Source organism: Bombus pyrosoma, linkage group LG5, assembly GCF_014825855.1.
Source record: "Bombus pyrosoma isolate SC7728 linkage group LG5, ASM1482585v1, whole genome shotgun sequence".
In the NCBI taxonomy this organism is placed as follows: domain Eukaryota; kingdom Metazoa; phylum Arthropoda; class Insecta; order Hymenoptera; family Apidae; genus Bombus; species Bombus pyrosoma.
Genome location: NC_057774.1, coordinates 10,044,458 through 10,067,558, shown reverse-complemented (window position 1 = coordinate 10,067,558; position 23,101 = coordinate 10,044,458). Strand labels below are relative to the sequence as shown.

The window sequence follows — 23,101 nt, the reverse complement described above, 5'->3', positions numbered from 1 at the left end:
TCTATCGCGAGCCATCAATGGTTCATAGTAGACAAAAGTTTCATTAGACGAGCAACGATATATATCTTAGTACGATTAACGTATAGCACTCTTCTCAATTAAAATATCCTACGAATAATTACAAAACGTGTCTGCTTTTCCTCATTTCACTTCAAATATTTGGTCGTTATATATACCTCGTAATATACCTCTACCTAAGATATAAAGAACACGAGAATTTTAAATGTTCCACATTTCATTATTATTATCTTCCATAATCATGTGGCTACGAAAAATAGATTTTCGAATGATTTACTTAAAGTTCTACGATGGAGAGATAAATTTTCTACAAAAGCTGTCAGAGAATGCGATCAGCGATGAACGTGTCCAACTCTTGGAATAACTTTTCCAACTTGAATTTCTTTAAAGTCTCCAACGATTCTCTCTCTATACAAAGAGTAAACCAGAATCCTACCGAACGTTTTCTCCAGGACGCGACGTGTCGTCGCGTACCACTTTCTTTCTTCGCATATAATCGAACCGTGAGATCTGCTCGCGATCGTTCGCACCGAATAAGGCATAGCCAGCCGCGTGGTAAGCAAAGCGTAACGAGCGCGTCCAAGTGTCGCGCAGCGAAAGGTTAACGCGCGCGGCCGCTGCGTACTAAATTATCCCCGTCGCTCGGCTCATTTGTAAGACAAACTCCTACAAAGCGTGCTCGCCGTTGGCTGCCGCCGCGCGACGCCGACGCGGGCCGATTTCGTTGCCGCGGGACGCCGTCACCGCGACAGGGCAGACTCCTCATCGCGCCTCATCTCTCTCACAATCGCCAATTAATCTTTTGGTTAAGCAGATTCTCGGATTAAGCGGCCTGTCCGTGTCAGTCGTGATACAAGCGCGCCACGGGAAATCGACCGTGGCGATCTTAGCGCAAGGGCGACACGAGAAATCCACCTCCGCTGGCCGTGGAGGAAAAAAAATGGGGGTGGGAGTCAACCACCAGTGGAAAGTAGAGAGGGATGCGGGAGGTGGGCTACGATCCGTCGAGCTGCATTTCATCGCCGAAAATAGTTTCGGAATCGGTGAACAGGGAACCTGCACTCTCCTTCTCTCGCTTTGGTCGTGCTAGTATAACTGGTCGAGGCCGTTCTGAACGAACGAGAATAAGCGTGTTTTGGTGCGTTGACCCCTTTCGTGATTTTCAACCACGCGAACGATCCTTTCCTCCCCCCGGTCGAGATGGCGTATCGAACTTTATCTTACAGCCGTTCGATCTTTTCCAGCTTTCCCTTCCTTTTTTTCCCCTCTTTTTTCTGTTAAACGGATATGGAGGAAATATCGGCGCGATTGTTGGAACTTTCGTTGACGTTTATGGCGCCTCTAATGGATAGTGGCCGTGCTGGTTTGGATAATCGAATTAGAAGCGAAATGGTTATTGATAGAAAAAAAGTGTTCGTTGCGTGAGATTGAAAAAAAAAAAAAAAAACAAAAAAATAGGAAAATAAGAGCGGACATTTTAGTAAAGCACATTTTTATAGCGTTCGAATCTAAAATATACACCGGTACGACTTTATTTCATACGTTCGATGCGTGCGTGGAAAACTGCGTGAAAATACAACGAACGTTTATTGCAAATATTACATCATAGAGAAACATGGGATATTAAATTTTCCACTTAACGGCATTCGCTCTTTATCGTTTATTTTTGCGTGACGTTCACGATGTGTTTTGAAAAATGAAATGTATATATACGTATCTATATACACATATATGCATCGCTGGGCTTGATTTAACTCCTTTCATATTTCACATCCTCTAATATCGATAAATAAATCGCGGCTTTAACGGGCCAATATTTCGTCAAACTTTAGCGACACTGCTCGCAATTTACTCTCAAATAATGCACAAACTTGCGTTTTCCATTAAACCACTTTTTTTTTCCTTTGTAATTTTACCATCCACTGCTAAGTCGAACATCTTTCGAAGAACGACATCTTCGTTCTCTTATCTTTCCTCTTCCGTGAAATTAGTTAAGCAGCAACCCAAGATTCGATAACTTGAGCATCTCAATCGCGTAGGAGACTTCAGCCATTTTTCTCCGAATGGCGATAGTCATGGGAGCGTGTAGGACGATACTTTTTATTTCGTTTCTTCTTGCTTTTTGCTTGGACACATTTTCCAGAGCTTCGTGATTCTACGCGTGCCGTATCAGCTAGCGTATCAGCAAATAAATGCCTCGGTATCCGATGCGTTTCTCTACCTACGCTGGTAGGCAGAAGGTTGCGGCGCCTTTACGCTTGGTACTTGCAAAGAGTTCGAAGCAGATCCGCTCGGCTGGAACGAAGACTGGGACGAAGACTGGAACGAACAACCACGAGAGATAGTAAAGTAAGGGAAGAGGAGTTGAAGTGAACAGGGTTCGTTCGACGGAATGGGAATAAGGAGTTTATTTTCGGTGGCCATATGCGCGGTTTATTTCGACAGTCCGCACGGCCACCCTAAATAGAGGTAGAGCTCTCGGTTCCGACGAAGACGTATTCGATGGTGTCGAGCTTCTTTATCTCGTCTCTGTCATCTTCCAGAACACCATGAGATTCCCTTTCGATCGTCGATAAAAATTGACCACGCGTGACACTAATTGCTACTTGCTTCTATCGGAATTATTGTGTTATCGTAGCGTTTAAGCTCGTTGCTCCCTTGTTATCTTCTTCGTGCACGCAACTTTGCTAATGATCACGTACATACGTCCGCCTCATTGGTTTTCGATCACGATTATTACAGTCATCGCGGCTTATTATTTCCAAAGGCGAATCACCGTGCACGATGCTCGGTCAAGCGAACACGCTGCAGGCCCATGAACTCCACTCGTGATCATCCTGATCATCATCGTATCCTCCATTCAGTTCAAGAGAATAACGTATTTATCACTGCGAGACGAATCGCCGAGTGTAATTAACCATTCTTCGATTGTTTCGCCAGCCTTAGATATAAAATATGACGCGACTTTCCTTCTGATACCGTTAATCCTATTCCGTATAAAGATACGTGCATCGTGATACGCGATATGAAACGCAGGGTGACTGGGTGTTGAATATTTGCTTCTACAACACAGCATAATGAAATGTTTCGTATAGCACACATACAGTGTATAGTACATATGCATAATACCCATGGAAGGTATTGTCATACCACTCAATTTAATATAGAATTTACATACTAATTATTTAGGTCCAAGAATATTGCATTTCGTATCATTTAGTAGGACTCTCATACGTCTACCAAAATTTGATACGAAATTGAAACGCGATAGAAACAATGATAAACCTGATAAAAACACGTTTCATTGGAAGGTCAGGGTGCCAGTACCTTTTGTAGCAACTGTAATATACTCATAAAATGTGTCTACAATCTCTTGATATTGTCTCTTATCATCGGTACGAATACCAAAACAGAAAAGGTTATTTCCCCGATGGCAGCCAGTTCGGCGTAGAGACCGCGTGTTTTCACCGTGCCCCCCGAAATAGCGTATAGTCAGGCCGACGTGAGACTTCGCTTATTCTTGACCCATCGGCTAAATATAACTCGCGAAAGCTTTCGAAAGAAAGAAGCTAAGAAGGAGAAAGAAGGGAATTCGGTGTTCTCTCTTGCATCCGCGTTGGTCCCAGAACGTGACGATCCTCTTGGTCGTCCGATGTTCCCGGCACCAGGGGGAACAGGAACGGCGTAAACGTATAATTGGCTACACTTAAATCTCTATAACGTGGCAGTAAAAATGCGCGGTGCGCCGCGGTAAATCAACACGAGGACGATATAGCTCCCACCATGGCGTTGGCCGCTGTGTGTCGCTCGTAAACGCGTCGTAGAGGGAAGGCGCGCGTGCACGCGTGCACCAGCGCATGCCATCCACAATTTTCGCGACTTTCCGCCCTGGAATTTATCGCCGCGTTAAATTTCATCCCGATGCCTGCACGCGTTTAATTTCCTATGGCTGTTGCCTGGTTACACCGAGGGGACACTTGTTTCTGCTTCGCGCAATCTTTCGCAATGTGTTTCAGGTATTTTAAGGCGATCGAGAATCAAATTGGGGTGGCGGCTGGTCGTTGGCTAGGATCGGAAGGTAGACAAACGTGGTTTCGATGATCGACAGGACGTGGGCAGTTGGTCACGCGTGAATAGCGCCGTGGCTGGATTATAAACGAGAACGTTATTAAATAGTAGCGTAGCGAGGTCGTGCGGCTAAGTATCGAGTAGCTTTCTGATTCATGCAGTTTCAGCTAATGCGGTATGCGTAATTTTCCATACAGATTTAATTCGGACTAAATTATACTCCACAAAGACTTCATTTTTAAGATGTTAATCTTTATGTATGTATTTAGGTTCCTGTCGATCCCTCCACTGCGACATTTAAACATCTAAATATCGAAGCCTAATCGATGCATGTTATGATCTCATCGTACTTTCTTCGCCGATGATGATACGTATCGCAGTTCGAACCTTGATTCACGTGTGCTGAAGTTCATCTGCAAAACTGCGGATGTAAAATTGCGAAACGACATGCGCGGACTATACAGAACCGGATTCTCCTTGCCAGCATTTTTAATTGCCGGGTCTTAATTGCTCTAGAATGGTGGGAAATTAGATGCATCGTGCGCTAGATGCGTATCCTTTAGCCTAGCATTCCTAGTTACCTTAATGCTTTAGATAAAACGATACATATATAAACAAGAAGCAACTCGCTTTAATCATCGACGGTGAATATTAGTCGGCATTTACGATACACGATTTTAATCAAACGTAACCTTCTTCCATTATTCTCTCATCCTCGTTTCTGAAAACGTTCGAAATATTCCACGTGCTGAAAAGTGCGTTCCTCTGTCACACGTTGTCCACGTTATCGTCGATGAATAGGACACGGTATTTCTTTCACATAACTCTGATCGAACGCAACCTTAGTTCGAGTAATTCCATTATTCTATCTTTTTCCTTCCTGTCTGAAAACAATCGGAGCATTCCACGTCTCCTTGGAAAACGTATCTCTTTAGCGTTGGTGTCTAGTTCGCGACGTCCGTCTTCCGTTTCTTGTAGCCGCTCAGGATGGGAAGGTTCGTTTTTCGGTGGGATTAGTTTCTCTCTCGCGGAAATGAGAAATTCCTGACGAGCAGGAGCCGGAGAGCACGGCTTCTTCGACCGATACGTCAGGGCACGGTAACGGCAGCGTACGATCGGCACGCTACATTAACTCGATTCACCGAGTAAATTAACTGCAATCAGGGGGACGGTCCGCTGGCCATTCCGTTATTCCGTTAGCCGGTTGCTGGCCGTTCCGCGCGCCTCTAGACCGCTCTATTCTCCAGTACGGGCTCGCCATTACAGCCCGTGGAACAACGCTGGTCGACGACGAATCGAGACAGGACCTAACGTCGTTTTTGTGCTGTGAACACAAGGACCACCACGAACGGCTCTCTCTTGTCCCCCGGACGAAAACAAGCGTCCTACTCCAGAGTGGGAAACGGATCGACGCCAAGACTCCTGGCTCCTTGTGAATCCAACCGTGATGGCTCGCTGTGATGACGTGATTTCTTGGCCGTTATTGCGCGATTGCATGAGCCTAGTCTTCCTGCACCGCGGTCTATACCCGTTCTATCTGCACGTTCCATCGCACTGATTTCTACATTTAGTTAGATACATTAGAAGCAATTTGCGATTCTAGGATAAATCGTGGCTAGTCCGAGATGTAGATTCACCAGATTTCTCCGTGAATCTTTGATATATTGAAGCGAAGAGAGAGTTATTTACCTATTGTAGACATGTCTGGTCACGTTATGGGGGCAGAAAAATATAAATGCGGTAGAAATACGCTTACTGGAACATGCCGGGAGACAAACAATTTATATAACTGCGGTTCATGTAATAGGGGTTCATCAATTTTCTTTTCTATGTATTATTTCACATCCGTGTAATAGAAGTTCCAGTAGCGCAATTAATCGAGCGGCAACTAAAGTTTCGTTTGATAAGTAAATATAAACGAAGTCCAGGTAATTAAGTTCTATTATACAATTTTCTTACAGCCTAAAATTTGTCACTTTATTAATGAGAAAATCGCATGAACATTAATTTCGAAGTAGTACGTACAAACGATTATAGAAATCGTATCTTGACAAACAGTTATCCGATCTCCAAGGATATAATATAAATTGGCTTCCCAGGCAATGTATCGAATTACCGTTGAATTACTGTTACTACTATCGATCTAGCCATGGCGATCGTAATTCGAAAGCCACACGTTCAAAAAGAATTCGCCATTCTTAATTGAACATTCGCGCGTTTCTCTCGTCGATTATTCCGTACGGTGAAATACCGTACGCCGTCAGATCCGAAATCTCGTCGGTGAAATCGAATGGCAGGTGGTCGACGGAGGCTGATCGAAGTCGATCGCTTTTCCCTTCGGTTTTCTCCAGCCCTTGATCGTTGCCGGAGAGAACGACGAACGCGAAGATACGTCGTGCACGGATCCGATTTCCATCGATCTCCCGCCGTTTCGCTCCGTCCGCTCCTACGACGGACAAATTTTTCGTCCTGCTGCCGGCCACCCTTTTCGCCGGACGAATTCAAAGTTAATCTCGGTCACGAGACCGTTCCTCGGCTCTCGAGGGGTGGTGGCGTTGGTGGCGATATTGGGTTGGCGCCCCCGGGCGACCTGTCATCGTGAAACCCCCGGGAGCACCGAGGCTCACCCTGATCTCTCTGTTACGATAGAACCTTGGGAACCGGGGCCTTGGGCGGCACGATAAGGCTCGGTCATTTATAATCCGTCGGCGTAAGTAGCCTGCCGTTCTCCTTCCGCGCCAATCCACAGAGAGAGAAAGAGAGAGAGAGAGAGAGAGAGAGAGAGAGAGAGAGAGGGAAAGGAATAAGAATAAAGGAAACCTCGGACTTCCGGCCGTTTCAAACGAGATCGATCGACCGATACGCCAGCTGAATTTTGATGATCGCGTTTACTGCTGCTCCGATTCAATCGTTCGTTACTGTTTTTATGTACCACCTAGCGAGCGATAGCCCAGTACATAATCGACTTGAATTTAGTGCAATTTCTAGCGAAGAATTCGTTTAGAAAGCGAGTGATTTGGTTCCGAATATGGGGCCAAGTATCTGACCAGGATGTTCCTATTCTACTTACTAGTTACAGAAGTAAACGTTGAAGACTATGGTTACGGTGGATGCGTATCCGAACGATACCGACATTGCAATCTTCGAATGTTTGATTCGTCGCTATAGCCTTGGCGTTATGCGTAACTGAACAAAAGCGATCCCAGTTGTTTCGTGATACTTAGACAAGTTCTGATCGTATAGTATGCTGACTTCGCGAAAAATAGCATCGAGTGGCTTTCTCGGAAGCATCAATTTTCACGCAGCCGGCAGTGCCGGACGAGTTCATCAGCTCGGCTCTTAATTAATGCGAGGAATGGATCTGACGGAAAAAGGGGATAGAAATGAACGGGGAGGATACCTGGAAATGGCTCCGGCCCGATAATTTATAAAAATGATATTTGCTTCGGCAAAGCGTGACCGTAAGCCGTCTTAATATCTCTCATTACCGTCTCGCTGCTCGAGTCCCCGGTGACCGTGCAATTAAAAAGCTAAGATTGATAAATGACGGGGAATTAATGCGGCCAGGGGATGAAAACGAGGGATGGGGTGGGGGGCAGAGGCACGGCATCGGAATCGGGGCTAGAACGTTTAGGGGGGCCGGCCGGAGAAAGAGGGACAGGGTGATTGCGGGTGGCTTAATGGTGTTTGTATGCATGGGAACCGGTCATAAGGGTGAGGCAGTTATCGCGCTCAGTCTACTTTGCGCCGAAAATCGGGACGTGGTTCAAAGTACTTTAAAATCTCACCCTTGATAATACATTCGAAATATATTTCGGTCCTAAAAAGAGTGACGTACGAAGTGGTCGTTGCAATTTTTTATATCTATGTTAAGCTTTATTGTTGTTAGAGTTTGTTCTTAGACCAAGTTCACGATACGATCGAAGACTCTTCTATTTCCAGGTTCTTTTTTCCGTGATCTTTAATAGAAGATTCATGTGATCGAATTTCGTTTGGTTACAGGTGACGCGAGTAACGCGAGTATCGGCAGCGGCGAGGGCACCGGCGAGGAGGACGACGATTCGTCGGGTAAGAAGAACCAGAAGAAGAGGGGCATCTTCCCCAAAGTCGCGACCAATATCCTCAGGGCGTGGCTGTTTCAACACCTCACGGTAAGTACTTTGCATATACCTTTCATCGCGTATCGCACGTCTCCATGACGTTTCTCCGTCCGTGAGTCTTTGGCACGCGTCGCCAGGCAACGACAAACGACGTCGTTCGTCGTCTTCGTCAACGATCGCTCTGACTCTCACTCGTATATCTTCTTATTGCAAACCGTACACAAACGTGACCTACATGGAAGAAACCTACCCAAGTTTCTTCCTTGCAATAACGGTAGTAAAGCAAGTGAAAACCTATCCGTTTAAATATCGTTTCCAAACGATTATTCACTTATCAAGCGGCGCTTAAAACCGAGAAGCGAAGATAAACGACGCAACGAAACGTCGCGGCAAAAAGAAACATTTCCTAAATTGCTTTTACCCGGCGCTGGAGTTAAGCTCGGGGAACGATGAGAAAAAGAAAAAGCAAAGGCGAAGACGGAAAAACGCGTTCGAGAGCGAAGGGACGTACTAATCTCCTAATGCCAAGATAAGGAGCGGTGGCCGCGGTGCCACCTCTGCTCGTAACCCACCGGGTCCTCGGCCATCTAATGATTCACGGGTAATCTGAGCCGCAAAAAGCGCAACGCGATTAAAGGGACCGGGAAGGGAGAAAAGAGAGAGAGAAAGAGAGAGAATGTTGCGCGCTGGTTGCCGGTGGCCGCGGTTGCGTAACGTTGCGCGCGGCAATTCGGAGCACGGTACATTGTCCCTCATACTACGGACACCCCATAGATTTCGGGTGTGATCAGGTTACCTTGCGAGAGCGGTAATCATATTGCAGCTCGGTTAATGCCATTACCGCACCGGGGGGGGAGGGTTGGCAGCTACCCTCGAAACCACCCCGCAACCAGCACGTCGTCCGCGTCCCCCGATACCCCGCTTTCTCCACGCTTCTCTAGCGCCGGCTTCACCAACCCCCTAACAACGTGTATTGGATATGACGTCGGGGATAGTGGGTTCATGGTTTAATGCATATACGCTGTTTGCGCGATGACGATATCGCGCGTCGTGAAAAGACGAGCTTCGCCCCCTGATACCGCGAGCGCGGCCTTCCTCTTATTCGGTTAATCGCGTTCTCCAGAGCTTGCAGCAGGCTAACGCGGCGGTGCTTGAAAGGATTTTAATGTTACTCCAGAATGTGTCTCTGTGTTGATGCTCTTCAAGTACTCGGTCGTTTTAGGTTGCTTGAGCTGGCGATTTTGCGAAGTGTTATTTAGCTGCTTTCGCGCTAGAGTTGGCGAATAGTTCGCAAATATCGTGGATCGCGAATAGCATTCAGTGGTAATACGTGATATCACGAGTAGCAGACAAAGAACTCGTTGGAAATTATTATTCACTCGGGAGATCAGGACAAGATGATAATGCCTTCTTGGTATAAACAATCTATGGTTTATGCAAAGACGCCGATATCATTCATTCCAGAAACGACCAATCGTACGTAAAATAAAAACGAAAGTGTGTGATCTGCTGTGTAGTTTATGACACTGATTTGTCGAGAAGAACACCATGTACATTTCGTTCACACAATCGATGTGACGGAAAACTATTCACAAACGATTCTCGAAGGTAGAAATGGAATTTAAAAAATTGATTAAAAGGATCCTGTTTTTTCAACGATCTAACCACGCGACCAAAGTATGAATAATTACGATTAGAAGATAAAAATAATTTTCATTAGGGATATACTCGCAGAATTCGTTGCAAGTCTGATACTCCATGGCTGTACTATTACGCGATATCCACTGCCAGAAATTACAGCGGTTTTTCGTGACGGTCTCGGCTCTATTACGAGCGATTAAGCAACTATACCATGAACCAGAATTCATTCGGCGCACTGGATACATATTACGGCTTAAAAGAATAACTGACTCGAGCCAAGTGTGTATTCACTCGAATGGCAGTCTCTTAAAGAGCTCCTTCCGACGTTCCCTTTTTCCAGCAAACGAATTACGGCCTCAACAGCCTTGATTTAGCGTCCTAATCTTTCTCCCGCGATGACTTACGACCGCAACAAGGGCTAACATTCTCCTTGTTCACCCCGCGGGACCGTTTCGTCGGTAATTATTGCGGAACAGATGTCTGAAACGAGTGTGGCTCAATCACGGTACAACTAGCTGCTTTCGCACGAATTTTCACTATTCTGCTTCCCTACTTTTTCTTCGATGTACCTTAACGTCATTATATCTATATATTCTACATATTCGACATCTACTTTCGTCGGCGGACAGTGTCTCTCTGGTTGCTTATTGTGTCACGTTAAAGTGCAAATAAATCGAGTAACGGTCGAACTTGAATACCAAGCTGTTCGCTTCGGTAAATTTATCACCGTGAAAGCGAACGCGACGTTGTCGTTCGTTCCATCGTGTCTTGTCGTGGTCGTGGTCGGGCGTCGTGTCGTTTTCATCGAGGATTCCAGATCGTAGCAGGCCACCGGCCACGTCGTTTCACCCCGTCGGCGAAACATTTCGGAATCACGGGGACCCGCGCCAAGGAATTCGTCGGAGCTCGCCAATAACCTGTTCCCGTTCGAGAAAGCCAACGCCAATCTCGCGTTCCGCATTGACGCAGAGCGAAGGAAGGAAAAAGAGAAAAAGAGAGAGAGAGAGAGAGGGAGCAACAGGAGCGGGAAAGCGGCATCAGATAGTACGTAGACATAGTTTACATACAGCCATATATAGATGACTACGATCGAACAAGGGACGTGATGGTCAGCTTGGATAAAGGCGCTTGTCCCGGTCGTAGACGATGAAAAGGGAAAAACTAATCTGTGTTTTGGCCGATGTTAGATCAAAGGAGACGAATATGTTGCTGGGAAAGCTGCACGATTGGTAGACGCGAAGAGTTGTCAGCCGAGTCTTGTACGACCGAGTGTACATTAAATTAATTTGATGGAGGCGGAGTGGCTACGCTCAGTTGGCGTGCGTTAGACGCAATCTGATATTCTACGGTCTAGCTTCTTCTTCTTCTTTGCGTCGCTAAATACTCGTAACACAGCGAGTGGGAATGTCGACTCTGGTCGAGAAGTTTCGCGACGTGCGTCGTGTAAAACGCGAAAACTGAACGGAAAAGTCACGGTCAACCGGGTGAAAGTCGCGCCGGGAAAGAGCCGTTTAACCCAGGAACTTGTAAATAGCGTTCGAGACGCGACGCCAGATCGGTGATTTATTTGTCGTCTGGAAGCCGCTTAGAACATGAATAATTTAGGCGTGCTCGCGAATAGAAAGGGTCGACGTTAATTCGATACAAGGATGTTCAAACAGCGAGAACGTCGTAACGCCGTCAGTGTACGAAATCGTTCCGGTTGTACCGACGAGAGGTTGGGAGAAGCGACGTCTTTCTCCGGTGGGTCTCTTGTTCGCCAGTTCTCACCGGGTTTCAGCCGCTTTCGCTCCTTCTCTCTTGCTCCTTGGCTGTCATTTTGAAAGCCATCCCGACGGCCGCCCCTCACCGGCCGTCCGTACGTCTGTCCGACCAGCCAGCGTACCAACCAACCGACCAACCAACCAACTCTGCGACCCTCCCCAAGTTTAATTAGACGGAAGAGGAGCATACATCATGGTCGACTCCGTGTCCCGACCTTCCATGCCAGCCAACTTGGGCTTTCCAGAATTGTGGCCACCGACCTACTACCACTTCTCTCTGTTCGTTCCTTCCTTCGCACACGTTGCTTCGGCAACGATGTTTGGAACTACGAGAGAAGTCTTCTCTAGGATTGTCCTCCTTTTAGGATTCTGTGTCGTCGTACATGTATGTAGCAATCTGTTCTATGTAGGAAATTATTCTTCCCAACGAAACTGGCGACATAATCCGCGATTCGCCGATTGGTATCGAACTGCAGTTGATATATCGTATCTGAATTTATCAGCAAATCTAAGACAACGAAGGAAGATTTCAACGAAAGAATAGAAATTCATTAGGAAAGTTTCGCTCGAGCCAGTAACAATTGCGCGTGGCGCTCGAGCGATAATGCGGAAGTACGCGGGGCAGGAAAAGAAGAAAGATTGAAGATGGAGTCGACATATATAATCCATTTTAATTTACTCGGAAGATATATCCCGTCTAGCTTGCAGTTTCCTGCGACTTCGCCGCGCCGCGCCTTCCGTTCCCAACCCCTGGCTCCTCTCGTTCTTCCATTTTCTATCTCCGCCTTTTGCCCGCCTGTTCCTCGATCTTTCTTCCTGCTTCGGCGTCGCCCTTATCCCTAGACATCGTACCGGAGTCTTCTTATATCAATGGAAACATTTCGCGAAATTACATTTGCCAGTTCCGCGCGTTGCGCCGTTTCACGTATCGAGTGGCTCCCAGGAATCTCTTTTACCTTCGGTCAAATAAATTTCACGGCGAGCAAGCCAGTTTCGTATCAGATCCTTCCTCGGCGAGATCTATGAATGTTTAAGTCCGACCTGTAGCAAAGATCTTCGTTTAGTCCCCGGTCATTAATCGATATAATTCTACTCGTCTTTCGTCTCGACCAAATTAAGGGAAAGCTGAACTCTACCGAAAGAACGTTTAAGGCGTAAAGAGACAGAGTAACCGAGAAGCGTACGACGATTCTTATTCCGTGTTTCGTGTTGTAACGCGAGAACGGAGCATAGTCGTGGCAATCAATAAGCCATCTAAGGCAGGTAATGCTGCTATGGTACAAACCACAAACCGGCAATGCCATTATCTGCACATGCACACGCATACGTACAGAGTCACACGCACACGTGCACACCAACGACCGCAGGTTGAGAGATGCAAGCGCAGTTTCATCAAGATCGATAATGAACCGCGTTTCATTTAGCGTATTGCGCGCTGCCATACCAATATATCTTGCCGCGATCTTTAATTCATCCGTATCGCGCGCGCCGATCGGATCGGGACTCAGCGTGAAGCTGCGAACAAAAACGGGCAGATCGATCTGACGCGTGGCGGCATTCTTCCACGTTCGACGTTACTCTCTCCGTGTAAAACGCCATAATCCGGTCCTTTTTCTCTGACCAATAGAATTGCTAATCCGTTATTTCCGACCGAGATCATGTTTCCCCGTCACGACTACGGTCAAGCCTTTTAATCGTCTCTTTCTAAATCTACTAGCCGTTGTACGTCATCATTTCACGAGAGCCACCTTCCCGGAGAGTGAAACCTTCCCTTGAGATCGTTCGTCTGAGAGAATACAGTAAGCTAGAGTTATCCGAATTATTTAAGCTTCAACATCGTAAAATTCAGTCTTGAAGTTTTAAATTTCAGTCTTGAAGATTCACGGAATCATTAAATTTGTTGTACGTTATGAGATTTCGCTATTATCTGATATTGAGGTGGTTTATTAAGAGACGAGTGATAAAATTGTAATAGTCAGTGTATATTAAAATCACTTTAAACGTAAGCGCAGAGGTAGTCGGTCGTGATCGTCGCTTGCTCAATGCTACTGTAGTGCTCGCTATACTGATTCGTTTTTCTGATTCCTAGAGAGCACGTGTGTTTGTTTATATCGATCGGTGGGCTTACTCCGGTTGACGATTACAAATAACGGCGATATGTAATGTTTTGTGCGGAGTTGGTTCACTTTTGAACCTAGCAAATCAAAACAACGTTGTCACTCCAAGGCACAACAATACGAGTCACACGGATTTGAATCGTCCTCGTTGACTCGTGTGCCGCTACGATATAATAACAAGAGAATGAAAAAATATCGTAAATAGATGCAGTAAGAAACTATATAAAAAATGAGTACTCTATTACAGGATTATAGACACGTAAAAATAAAGTAATACACGATATTGATTAATGATAATTACAACCGAGAATATTGACGTTAATTGAATAAACTTTCCGTTTGATGAGCTTAATTGCATTCTCGCAATAAATAGAAAACAATGGCCGTGGCCTGTCAATGTAAATACACGATATACTATTTCATCGTTCATCGTGCCACAAATAGCAGGCCGAATTGGTCTATTTTCAAATTACCTAAAAATCGTTCGTAACCGAGCATGACGAATTACAAGGCAAATTACTCAGCTTGACTAAAATATCGTGCGATGGTCGTTCGCAGGATTTCTCTCGCTGTGTTTCGAGACAGACCCCCGTCGGCAGTTGTCGACGAGTCTCGCGCAGCGGATTTCACGGAACGACGCCCTCCCAAAAGACGGTGGAACGGTCTTAGTCCGGATATTTTAAACAATTTGCATAGACAATCATAGCGGCCGTTTTTTCGGCCATAAAGGGGCTCTCGACGACACTCGAGTCGACTGCCACGATCCGCCAGCTGGCTGACTGGTTGGCTTCTGCCCCCGTGCCGCCCTCTTCGTCGCCGCAACTACTACTACCCGAGCGTTTTATGCCGCCATAACCGTAGCGTAGCATGGCCCACTTAGATCTACTATCTCGGTCCCGGCGTGGTGTCCGCGTACACCGGCTGATATCTATTGTCCCCTTGCCACCCCTGGACCAGCCGTTTAACCGACTCGCTTCCGCTACCGGGTTGCTCGTCCTTGCCAATTGCTGGGTCAAGGTCTACGAGCCCGCCTCATCTTCTCTCTCCAATGGCGTCCGACGATTATGTTCGATGAGTTCGTTAGCTGTGATCCTTGCATCGTTTCCTTTGGTCGTTGGACAATTGTTCCGCTGCGAAGTTACAGGCTTCTTCGACACACCCGTTGTCACCCTATCGGCTCGAAAGGACGTGGAGGAGACGTTTGCATACATCGGGCGGCAGTTTTCCGCTCGAACAAATCCTCGCGACTCGTTTCGCCTTCCTTTCCCTGGCTGGGATGTCGATGCTTCTTCTCGCTTTCTCCTCTTTCTGCGCCGATACCGACGCTCGTTTACCCCTCTGAGCGGGCTTTCTTTATTCCAACGTGTTTCTCCGTTTTACGATCTGCCTACGTTAGGGATTTTCTCGGGGAAAGCGATACACGATTCGGATGCTGTATGTCATGGATCATGTTAAATGGAGTTCGCAGTTAATTGTGTCTTTAATCGTTTCTATTATTTGTGTTGAGATCTATATGGCCCGATCGCGCTCTCAGATTGAGTTAATTTTATTGTATCGAGATTTTATAAAAAAGTATTTGCACACCGGGAGCAAGTATATTAAATTTCATATCATTAAATTTAATACTATGAAAATGAAGCGTAGAATTCGAGGAAAAGCTTCAATGAAAATTCAAGTATGTTCAAATTCTTTTTGCGACCACTGTATGTTAGTTAGGGGACACGTCAATGGATTCGTCAAACTTTGTTCTGTTTAAAAAATACGCATAATTGTTACAGACCATTTTTACAAACGCAATGAAGCGCCTCAAGAAAATCTAATAAATCATAAACTCTTTCGCACTGTGCGTTTATGTCCCTAGCTTCTCTTTCTCAAAGTGTGAAAATATATCGTTTGGTCGAGTTAGAGGGTTCAAGCAAGACGATGTAATTTCCTCTGTCCGTGGGGTAGCCCGCACGAAGGGACGTTTCCGTGTCCTCTCGGTTGTCCTAGTCTGGCGAAAGGTATGCCCCATCCACGCCGTGTCTCTACGGTCAACCTACAACCTTCAACCTCCGCTGGTTGGCTCCGGGGTACGGCAAACCCTTCTGGCTTTTGGTTCGTGCTCACTGGCGCCGCCTTGGCTCGCATTTGAATATAATACTTGGCCCTCGTCGAGCGACCGTCCCGGCAACCGAAGCGAACTGTAATTATGTTGATGCGCAGCCATTGTTGCGTCCATCCTGGACGCCCGGCTGAATGCCGAATCTCCTTCTTTCCCTCTTTGGAAAGGCCTCCACTCTCGCCCACGCCGCCGCTATGGCGAGAGATACCGAGACGATTATTCTCGTATGCTTGATGCGTTTTACCGAAACCGGTCAACGAGCAAAACGAGAAAGTTTTGGTCTGTTGCTAGTAACATGCTCTATCTCCATTCTACGTTTCTGGTATCTGTATTCCCAGGAAAAAGAACATAAAGGGAGAAAAAGGAAAAGAGGATTGGTAACAATCGATCGTGCAATTTCAAAGGAAAACTACTGATCCCCGTGCGAAATTAATTGGCGGAGCTCAGTTTCCCGGAGATTAACTCTCCCTGGTGGAAGGACGGGAGCGGGCCACGTGGATGATTAAAAAAAGGAAGAGAATTCTTAAGAGCCGGTTGGATAATTGCAAAAACTGTACGCGGTTAGCGTCGTAGTGACGGTATTGGAAGTTAGCGTGCAGGAACGGTGCACCGGGAGCGTGCAACGGGTTCAGTGTCGAGAGCCACCATCCCCCGTCTAGGTGAAGGGGTGGCGCGCGCGGACCCAGGATTAGACTGTCGCCCCACGACAGGGTAAGCCCCTATTTTTGCGAAATTTATCGCCGTTAATCCCTCACCCTCCTCACCCTCGCCGTTCTCTCCATCGTGCCCGTTGTTCTCGTTGTCCTCTCCGGTTTTGTCATTCTCTTTCTATCTTCGCCCGTTCGTCTCCTCGTCTCTTGTCCTCTTGCGCTCCTCTTCCTCCTCCTGGTGCTGCCACCGGTGCTGCTGATCCCTCCCGCCCCCGTTGTCGATATGAAAAATAATAAAATGCCGCGTCTTTATAGTCGCAGGCGCGCCCTTTGCCCCGCCGACGCGGCGCCTGGCCTCTTTCAGCTGCGCGCTGGACTACTCGTCGACGGGTAATCCGGCCGGGATTTAAAACATTCGTATCTTGAATATGCATTCATAGGTTTAAACCTGCGGGGCTGGCTCGCGTATATCCCATCGCCGGCGTGCGGGCAAAGGGGAGAAGGGAAAGTCGTAAGCGCAAACGTGGACGCGTGTTCGTATCGAGTCTATGCGTGTATACGTATGTAGGTGTGATTGTATGCGTCTCTCGTCCTTACGCTCGCTAAGCGGCGAGTAGAGCCCGGGTATTAGCTCGGCCACTCATTAGCCTTTCTGGTCCTACTTGTCGCTTGACGTAATCTCACGTCCGTCCTGACCGTCCGGCCAGGCTTAACTTTGACGCTGCTCCACGTCGCTACTTCCGGGGCTATCACCTTCGCCGTCGAGTTCTGCAGCTCGTGACGCTCGTTAGGCCTAGGCTCGAGAGCCGCCTCGTCTTCTGTGCACTTTTCGCCACACATACGGGATTCCTAGCTCCGTTATCAGATACCACGGTAAAGTACAACGACGACAGACGAGATGAGTTATTGTACTCGGCTGGTCGAGCCGTGCAACCAAGAAGATTCGAGCGTCTGTCCTCCTCGCGGTTATTTTCTCGCGTGTCCGATTGTATACGTAACACGATTCGGTAACGCTGATTTTTCGCTCGATACCGAGAGGGAGGGTACAACGATGGATAGACTTCCAGGTGAGAATCGTGTTCGGAATCCGTCAAGGACGGTGCTTTCGTTACAGTTTAAATTAATCCAATTATGCATGCCGAGCAAACCGAAGAACCGACTACTCTGTCCGTCTCCCCGCTTTCTCTCACTCTCTCTCTCTCTCTCTTTCTTTCACGGCCGTTCTCCTCTGGTCCGGACTTTAAAGGTTTAAGCCGAATAATGGACGTAAGGTCCGCGCCGTCATCCATATGCAAAACGTCCTCGCAGCGGCACGGATTAGTCACGGTGATTTCGAAAGGATCCGGGACGGCGGAATTTACGTGGCGACTCTGCTCCGCTGAACACCTTGCACGCTGATTTGTCGTCCATCGTCCCTCGTTACATTCGATTCAATCTCGTATCAAAGCAATTACTTCGACGTCAAATGTAAAACATCGCGGTTTTATCCTGAAAAATGTCCTTTGCCCCTGATCGCTTTTATCTTTAAAATAGAGCTCGCGTGAAGAGTAACCGGACGTGTACGCGTACTCTGTTTCATCAGCATCCAGCCGAAGCTCGATTACTGTTAAGAGTACTCGCTTAATAACCGCTTAACGTACCGCACTTATCGCGACTCCGAAAGCGTGTAGTCACGGCTGGTCCCATGGGTGCCTCCGACGGATTTATGAGCCGGAGCCACGCTGTCCGTGAACTAGGTTGAGCCGAGCTCCACGGATAAAACGTGGCTCCTCTTTCGAACGCCTCGAATTTTCTCTCTCCCGCCGGTCGTCTATTAATGATCCTTCTGCGAACACCAATCCCATTAGAGGCGTCTTATCCGCGATTCCCCGTGGACCTTTAAATTTCTTCTAACCGTCCAGCACGCCCTGCACGACGAAGATCGGGAACAGACCGCGAGAAGTACTTCTGTTAGTCTATGAACTCGATTCTAGTTCATCCGTGCTTTGTTCTAGAATCCATCGTGTCTAGGTGTGTTTGTGCCAGAGAACGTTTCACGGATCAGGATATCAAGCGGCACCCATTAAGGAGAGTGCCGGACATCCAAGCAGCCTGTGTACTTAACTGGCATTAGACGCTCCCCTGTTCGTGTAACGTTGAACGGGTGCGTGCGCGCGCGCCCATGTGTGTGTGTGTGTAAATGTTTTCGTATCGATCAAATATCGATACGCGTACCTGTGCGTGTCGATCGACCAAGTGGCATTTACGTCTACGACCTTCCCGATCTATCTATCTTATTCTTGGTTTTTGTTCATTTGCCCGCTCCCTCTCTCTCTCTCTCTCTCTCTCTCTCTCTCTCTCATCCACCATCAGGACTAGCAGTTTAGATTGTAGCGCTACCGTGTATAGTCGAAGCGCAGGGCTGTCTCATCGATTATATTATTCACAACACGTTGGACGCTTTGAGAGCGACGATAGAGTCGCATTCTTTCGCGCATCTCCTTCTTTCCATCAACGAATGATTTGCAACGAACGGTCGATCAACAGCTTCGATCCTTTTTCGGTTCTCTGCCTTTCTTTTCTCCTTCATCTCGGGTTACCCAAGCCTTTTCGCCCGTAGCTCCCGGCATTCTGACACAATGGCGCGACGTTTATGTGCGGAACATTAATTACCGGGCCGTTAACAAAATATCATCGAGTTGTTTTCAATCGATAATAAAGGCGTGGCACAAAACACCGGAACTCCGGTATAAATTATTTACGGGCGAATAGCGACGAGTCGGCCAGCGTATTATGCCGGAAGAGCGAACAAACGCGCGCTCGGCTCGTGAATTTCTATCGCGCGCAATTAACGAAATGTTAATTAATAATTGCTACGTCCGTTGACCTGTGCTCGTTCCAATGGCTGACACGAGGCTCGCCATTCCCGCTGTTCGAAAAATACGGCTCGATGATACGGCTTCGCAAAGGGCGAAGCGTTCCTGGTTTCTCGCGGTCTCTCAGGTAGAGGTTTCTTTCTCTGGCCACGTCCACGCGTGCCAACCGAACGAGGTGACTCTCGAACGAAGCCAACCTCGCGATTTTTGCGGCACCTTTTGCAGCCGGTACGCCGTCATCGCGATTGGACGGTTAACGAACCAGCGAAGCGAACGAATCGCCGTGGCGATTCTCCACGCGGTTCTCCTCGCGTTTCTCCTCGCGTTTCTCGCGCGAGTATCCTCCTTTTATTGGATTGGCCATCCAGAAGAGGGTTAGAGAGAGAGAAAGAGAGAGAGAGAGAGAGAGAAGAGTCCACGTTAGAGAAAAGAGAGTTGCTTTACCGGCTGAACGGGGCTTACAGTGGATCCGGATTTCACGGTCTTCAGGCGGTATCGTTCGTCGCCTCTTCCTTTTTCTTCTTCTCTCATTTCTTTCGCCGTTCTTACGCGGCGACTTCTCAGAGCCTGAGCCGTTCCGCGCTCCGCTCGATCCTTCCGCCGGCATATTTTACGCGTACGTTCGGATATGTTTGTAGCGGCTGGAAATGATTGGAGAAGAAGAGGTAAGAACGAGAGAGAAGCCGCTAGGTTTTTGCGTTAAGCTGCGGGATATTCTAGCTGGTAGCGGTAACTCGTTGATGAGGTTCGTTGATTAAAGGACATTTCATTGCTGCGAATTTACGCTACGTAAATATGGCAAAGTTTGGAATATACATAGTCTGGTACGAAGATTAAAACGATGCGTGTCCAACTTGTAATTTCTTAGTTTTCGTATTGCTATCGTCTCAACGAATGAAAAATTGGGATGGAAAACTTTGCGTATTAACGATGATTCTTCTGTATTTTTCTCAAATTTGAGGAACTTTTTAAAGACAGAAAGATACGGTTGACAGCGAGGACGCAGACGGTTCGCTTAATGATAATTAAATAAATACGAGTGTTCGCGAAAGTGTATCAACGAGTTAGTAGCAACATAAAAGATTAACAAGTTAAAATACATGAACTTCCATAATTTTGTCGATCTGTTAAACCATTGAAAGTATCATCAACGGTTATTAGCAACATAAGAAAGGTCTACTCCGAAAGAGAGAAAAGTAAATTCTCTCATTGTCAGCGAATTCCACGCGAATCCCTGGTTCCATTAATGTATTACACCGAGACCCAACTAAGATCCGTTCGAATTCGCTGGCGAAACAAGCCTCGAGAGTGGCCGAACGGGGACGTCGAAACACCGGTATCCTCTCTATGGTTCCTCGAAATGGGAGTTAACCTGATCCGAAAGACGCTTCAATTGCTAGAATCCAGCATAGGCGAGTATAGCACAGGCGGGTTCTCTCACACGCGTCCCACCCGACCATCCTTTAATTCAGGTTGACAGGTGAATTCCTTTCCCTCCGCGCCGCGACGCCGCTATCCCTCGGGGTAAGATAGATCCGTTCCCGGGATTTCCTACGGGATCCGGTGGATCTTATATCACCGACGGCCATCTCTATATAAGCAATCCCGCCCTTCGTCCTGGCTCATCCGAATTGCCGGTAGCGCTGGCATTCGATCTGCTGGGAATCCAGAAACATTTCCTCTCGGCTAATGCGCCGGAATTACGCAATTCTGGCTGCGCCTTGCTCCTCTTTTATCGGCGCCTGGGAAATCCCCGCGCGATGGAAATTGGAACATATCGATCACCGGTCCTTTCCTACGCTTTCCTTCCTTCTTTTCCTTTTTTTTTTCTCTTTTGTTCTTCTGCAAAGATCTCTGTGTCGCGAGGAAGTTCACGCATCGTCGTCTTAATCTTCACGCATCAAACGCGTACAGATTGCCTGGCCGACGACCGTAAAACGCAACTAAAGAAACAGGATTTAAATAGCAATTTATCTTACCCATTTAAAACTATAATAAAACTTACCTAGTATTTTTGAACTTTCCTATGGCCCATAAATGTCGTACGTAAAAACCCACTATCGACTAATATTCGTTGAGAATAGCAGCAGTTAGGATCGTTCGTCTAGTTCGAGTATAGAAAGCGTTTTCGTGTAACGTTGGTTTAGACACGGGCTCGTGAAAGAGTGTTAGAATTGCACAAAAGCATCCAGGAACCTTAGTTTGCGTTTCTCACAGTACGAGTAATCGCTTACCAGCCAGTGGTTACAGCCGACTAGGCTGAGACGGCCGTTTTTCTTCTCCAACAACGCGGAGAATAATTTCCCTGCGCTCTCTAAACGAAGCGTAATGATCGGTTCCGCGTGTCTTGGTCTTGGCGAACGGGGTATCCCGCGCCACGGTTCATCCTCTCGGTGATCTCCAGCGATCGCGACGGATACGTTCGCGATCGAATCTCGCGATGGATGGACTAAGCTCTCGGATCGGCCGGAATACCGACGTCAGATCGCATTAATCGTAATATCGCGAGATGTAGGACTGGCTCGCGGGCCAAGATTACATCGGACCAGAGATTCCGCAACGCGGTGCATGCTAATTGGAGAAAAATCGGGTAGTACTCGAGCGCGCGGACTTTCTCGTTTGCCGCTGAACGATCCGCGCTCGAATCGTCGGTCGTAGAGAGAACACGGCGAGATAGGGATCGGCTTTCGCTCCTCGTGAGCGTCACTGTAGGTAAGGTACGCGTATACAAGCCGTGGCTAACCACCGGGGAAACGAGGAGTAACGATTTTACAAAGTGCCTATCTCGACGTTGCGCCCTGCCTTCCCCCTCGTGCCGCGTCTCATCCGCTTTTTCTCTCCGCACGCACGATTATGCCGGCGCATTACCCGCGTACGTGCGTCGCGAGTACGTGTGGGCCGCGCCACTAGGTGTGCGTACTTCTTGCTCAGAATGCGTGCTTCGGCCTCTCTCGTAGTCGCCACTCGTTCTTTCTCCCTTTTTCTCTCCGACGAGATGCCCTGTCTGGAGGACCGACCGCGGCTGCTAGGAGGTGGTAGCGTGAAGAAAGAGCCCGGACCGAAGGAAAAAGGAGAAGGAGAGAGTGGCCGGCCAAAGAACCATTAGTCATGATTAGGCCGTTGACATTGACGCAAGCTTGTAGCTCGAGGCAGATGGAGTCCTTTGATACACACGAGCCGAGCCGCGCTCGACGATCTTCCCTCTTATCTTCGGGCTATCTGCTAGCACCGGTCGAAGCCCCTATGATTTAGCGGTGTTATTCGGTGTTCGCGGAACTGAAACCGCGGCTGGGGTCGTGTCGAGACTGGTGCCATCCAGGAAGAGTGTTTTAAGCGCGGTATCGCCGATCGGAGATGCGATCTGTCCGGTGAATTACGGAAACCTCGCGCAGCATTCGTAAACCTTTTCCTTTGATCGTGATCGTAACACCTTGTAACGTTGATGGTACTCTGCCTCTTTTGTTTTTATTCGTTACGTAACATGTTTATACGGTTAGCCTTTCTTACTTTTGCTAGCTTTTTTCCTCTTTTTTTTTTTATCGACGATCGTCAGTCATGCGTAAAATATACTTCGGATTGGTAGTCAGGGTCAGAAAAGAGCGAGCCTAGCGTCATGCATACGTGTAACCTTATACAAGCGAACAGCAATACCGAGACAGCTCTCTGCCCCTTACGCAGCCTTCTTTACATTATATTACACGAACCGTGTCGGATTACGGTTGGAAGTGACTCTGGACGTGTCGTCTATCGTCTACGTTGGTGATCCAGTGTGCCAGCATCGATCG

General features: G+C 47.5%; 1 protein-coding gene across 5 annotated transcripts in view; it reads left to right on the top strand.

The window, feature by feature from the left end:
• LOC122567954 (homeobox protein homothorax) overlaps positions 1-23,101 on the top strand; it is a 499,979-nt gene that overhangs the window by 294,405 nt on the left and 182,473 nt on the right. For all 5 annotated transcript variants that reach the window (XM_043727144.1, XM_043727142.1, XM_043727145.1 and 2 more), the window contains one exon: positions 8,089-8,237. In XM_043727144.1, the coding sequence (XP_043583079.1) occupies positions 8,089-8,237 (149 nt within the window). The remainder of the gene's footprint in view (positions 1-8,088; positions 8,238-23,101) is intronic.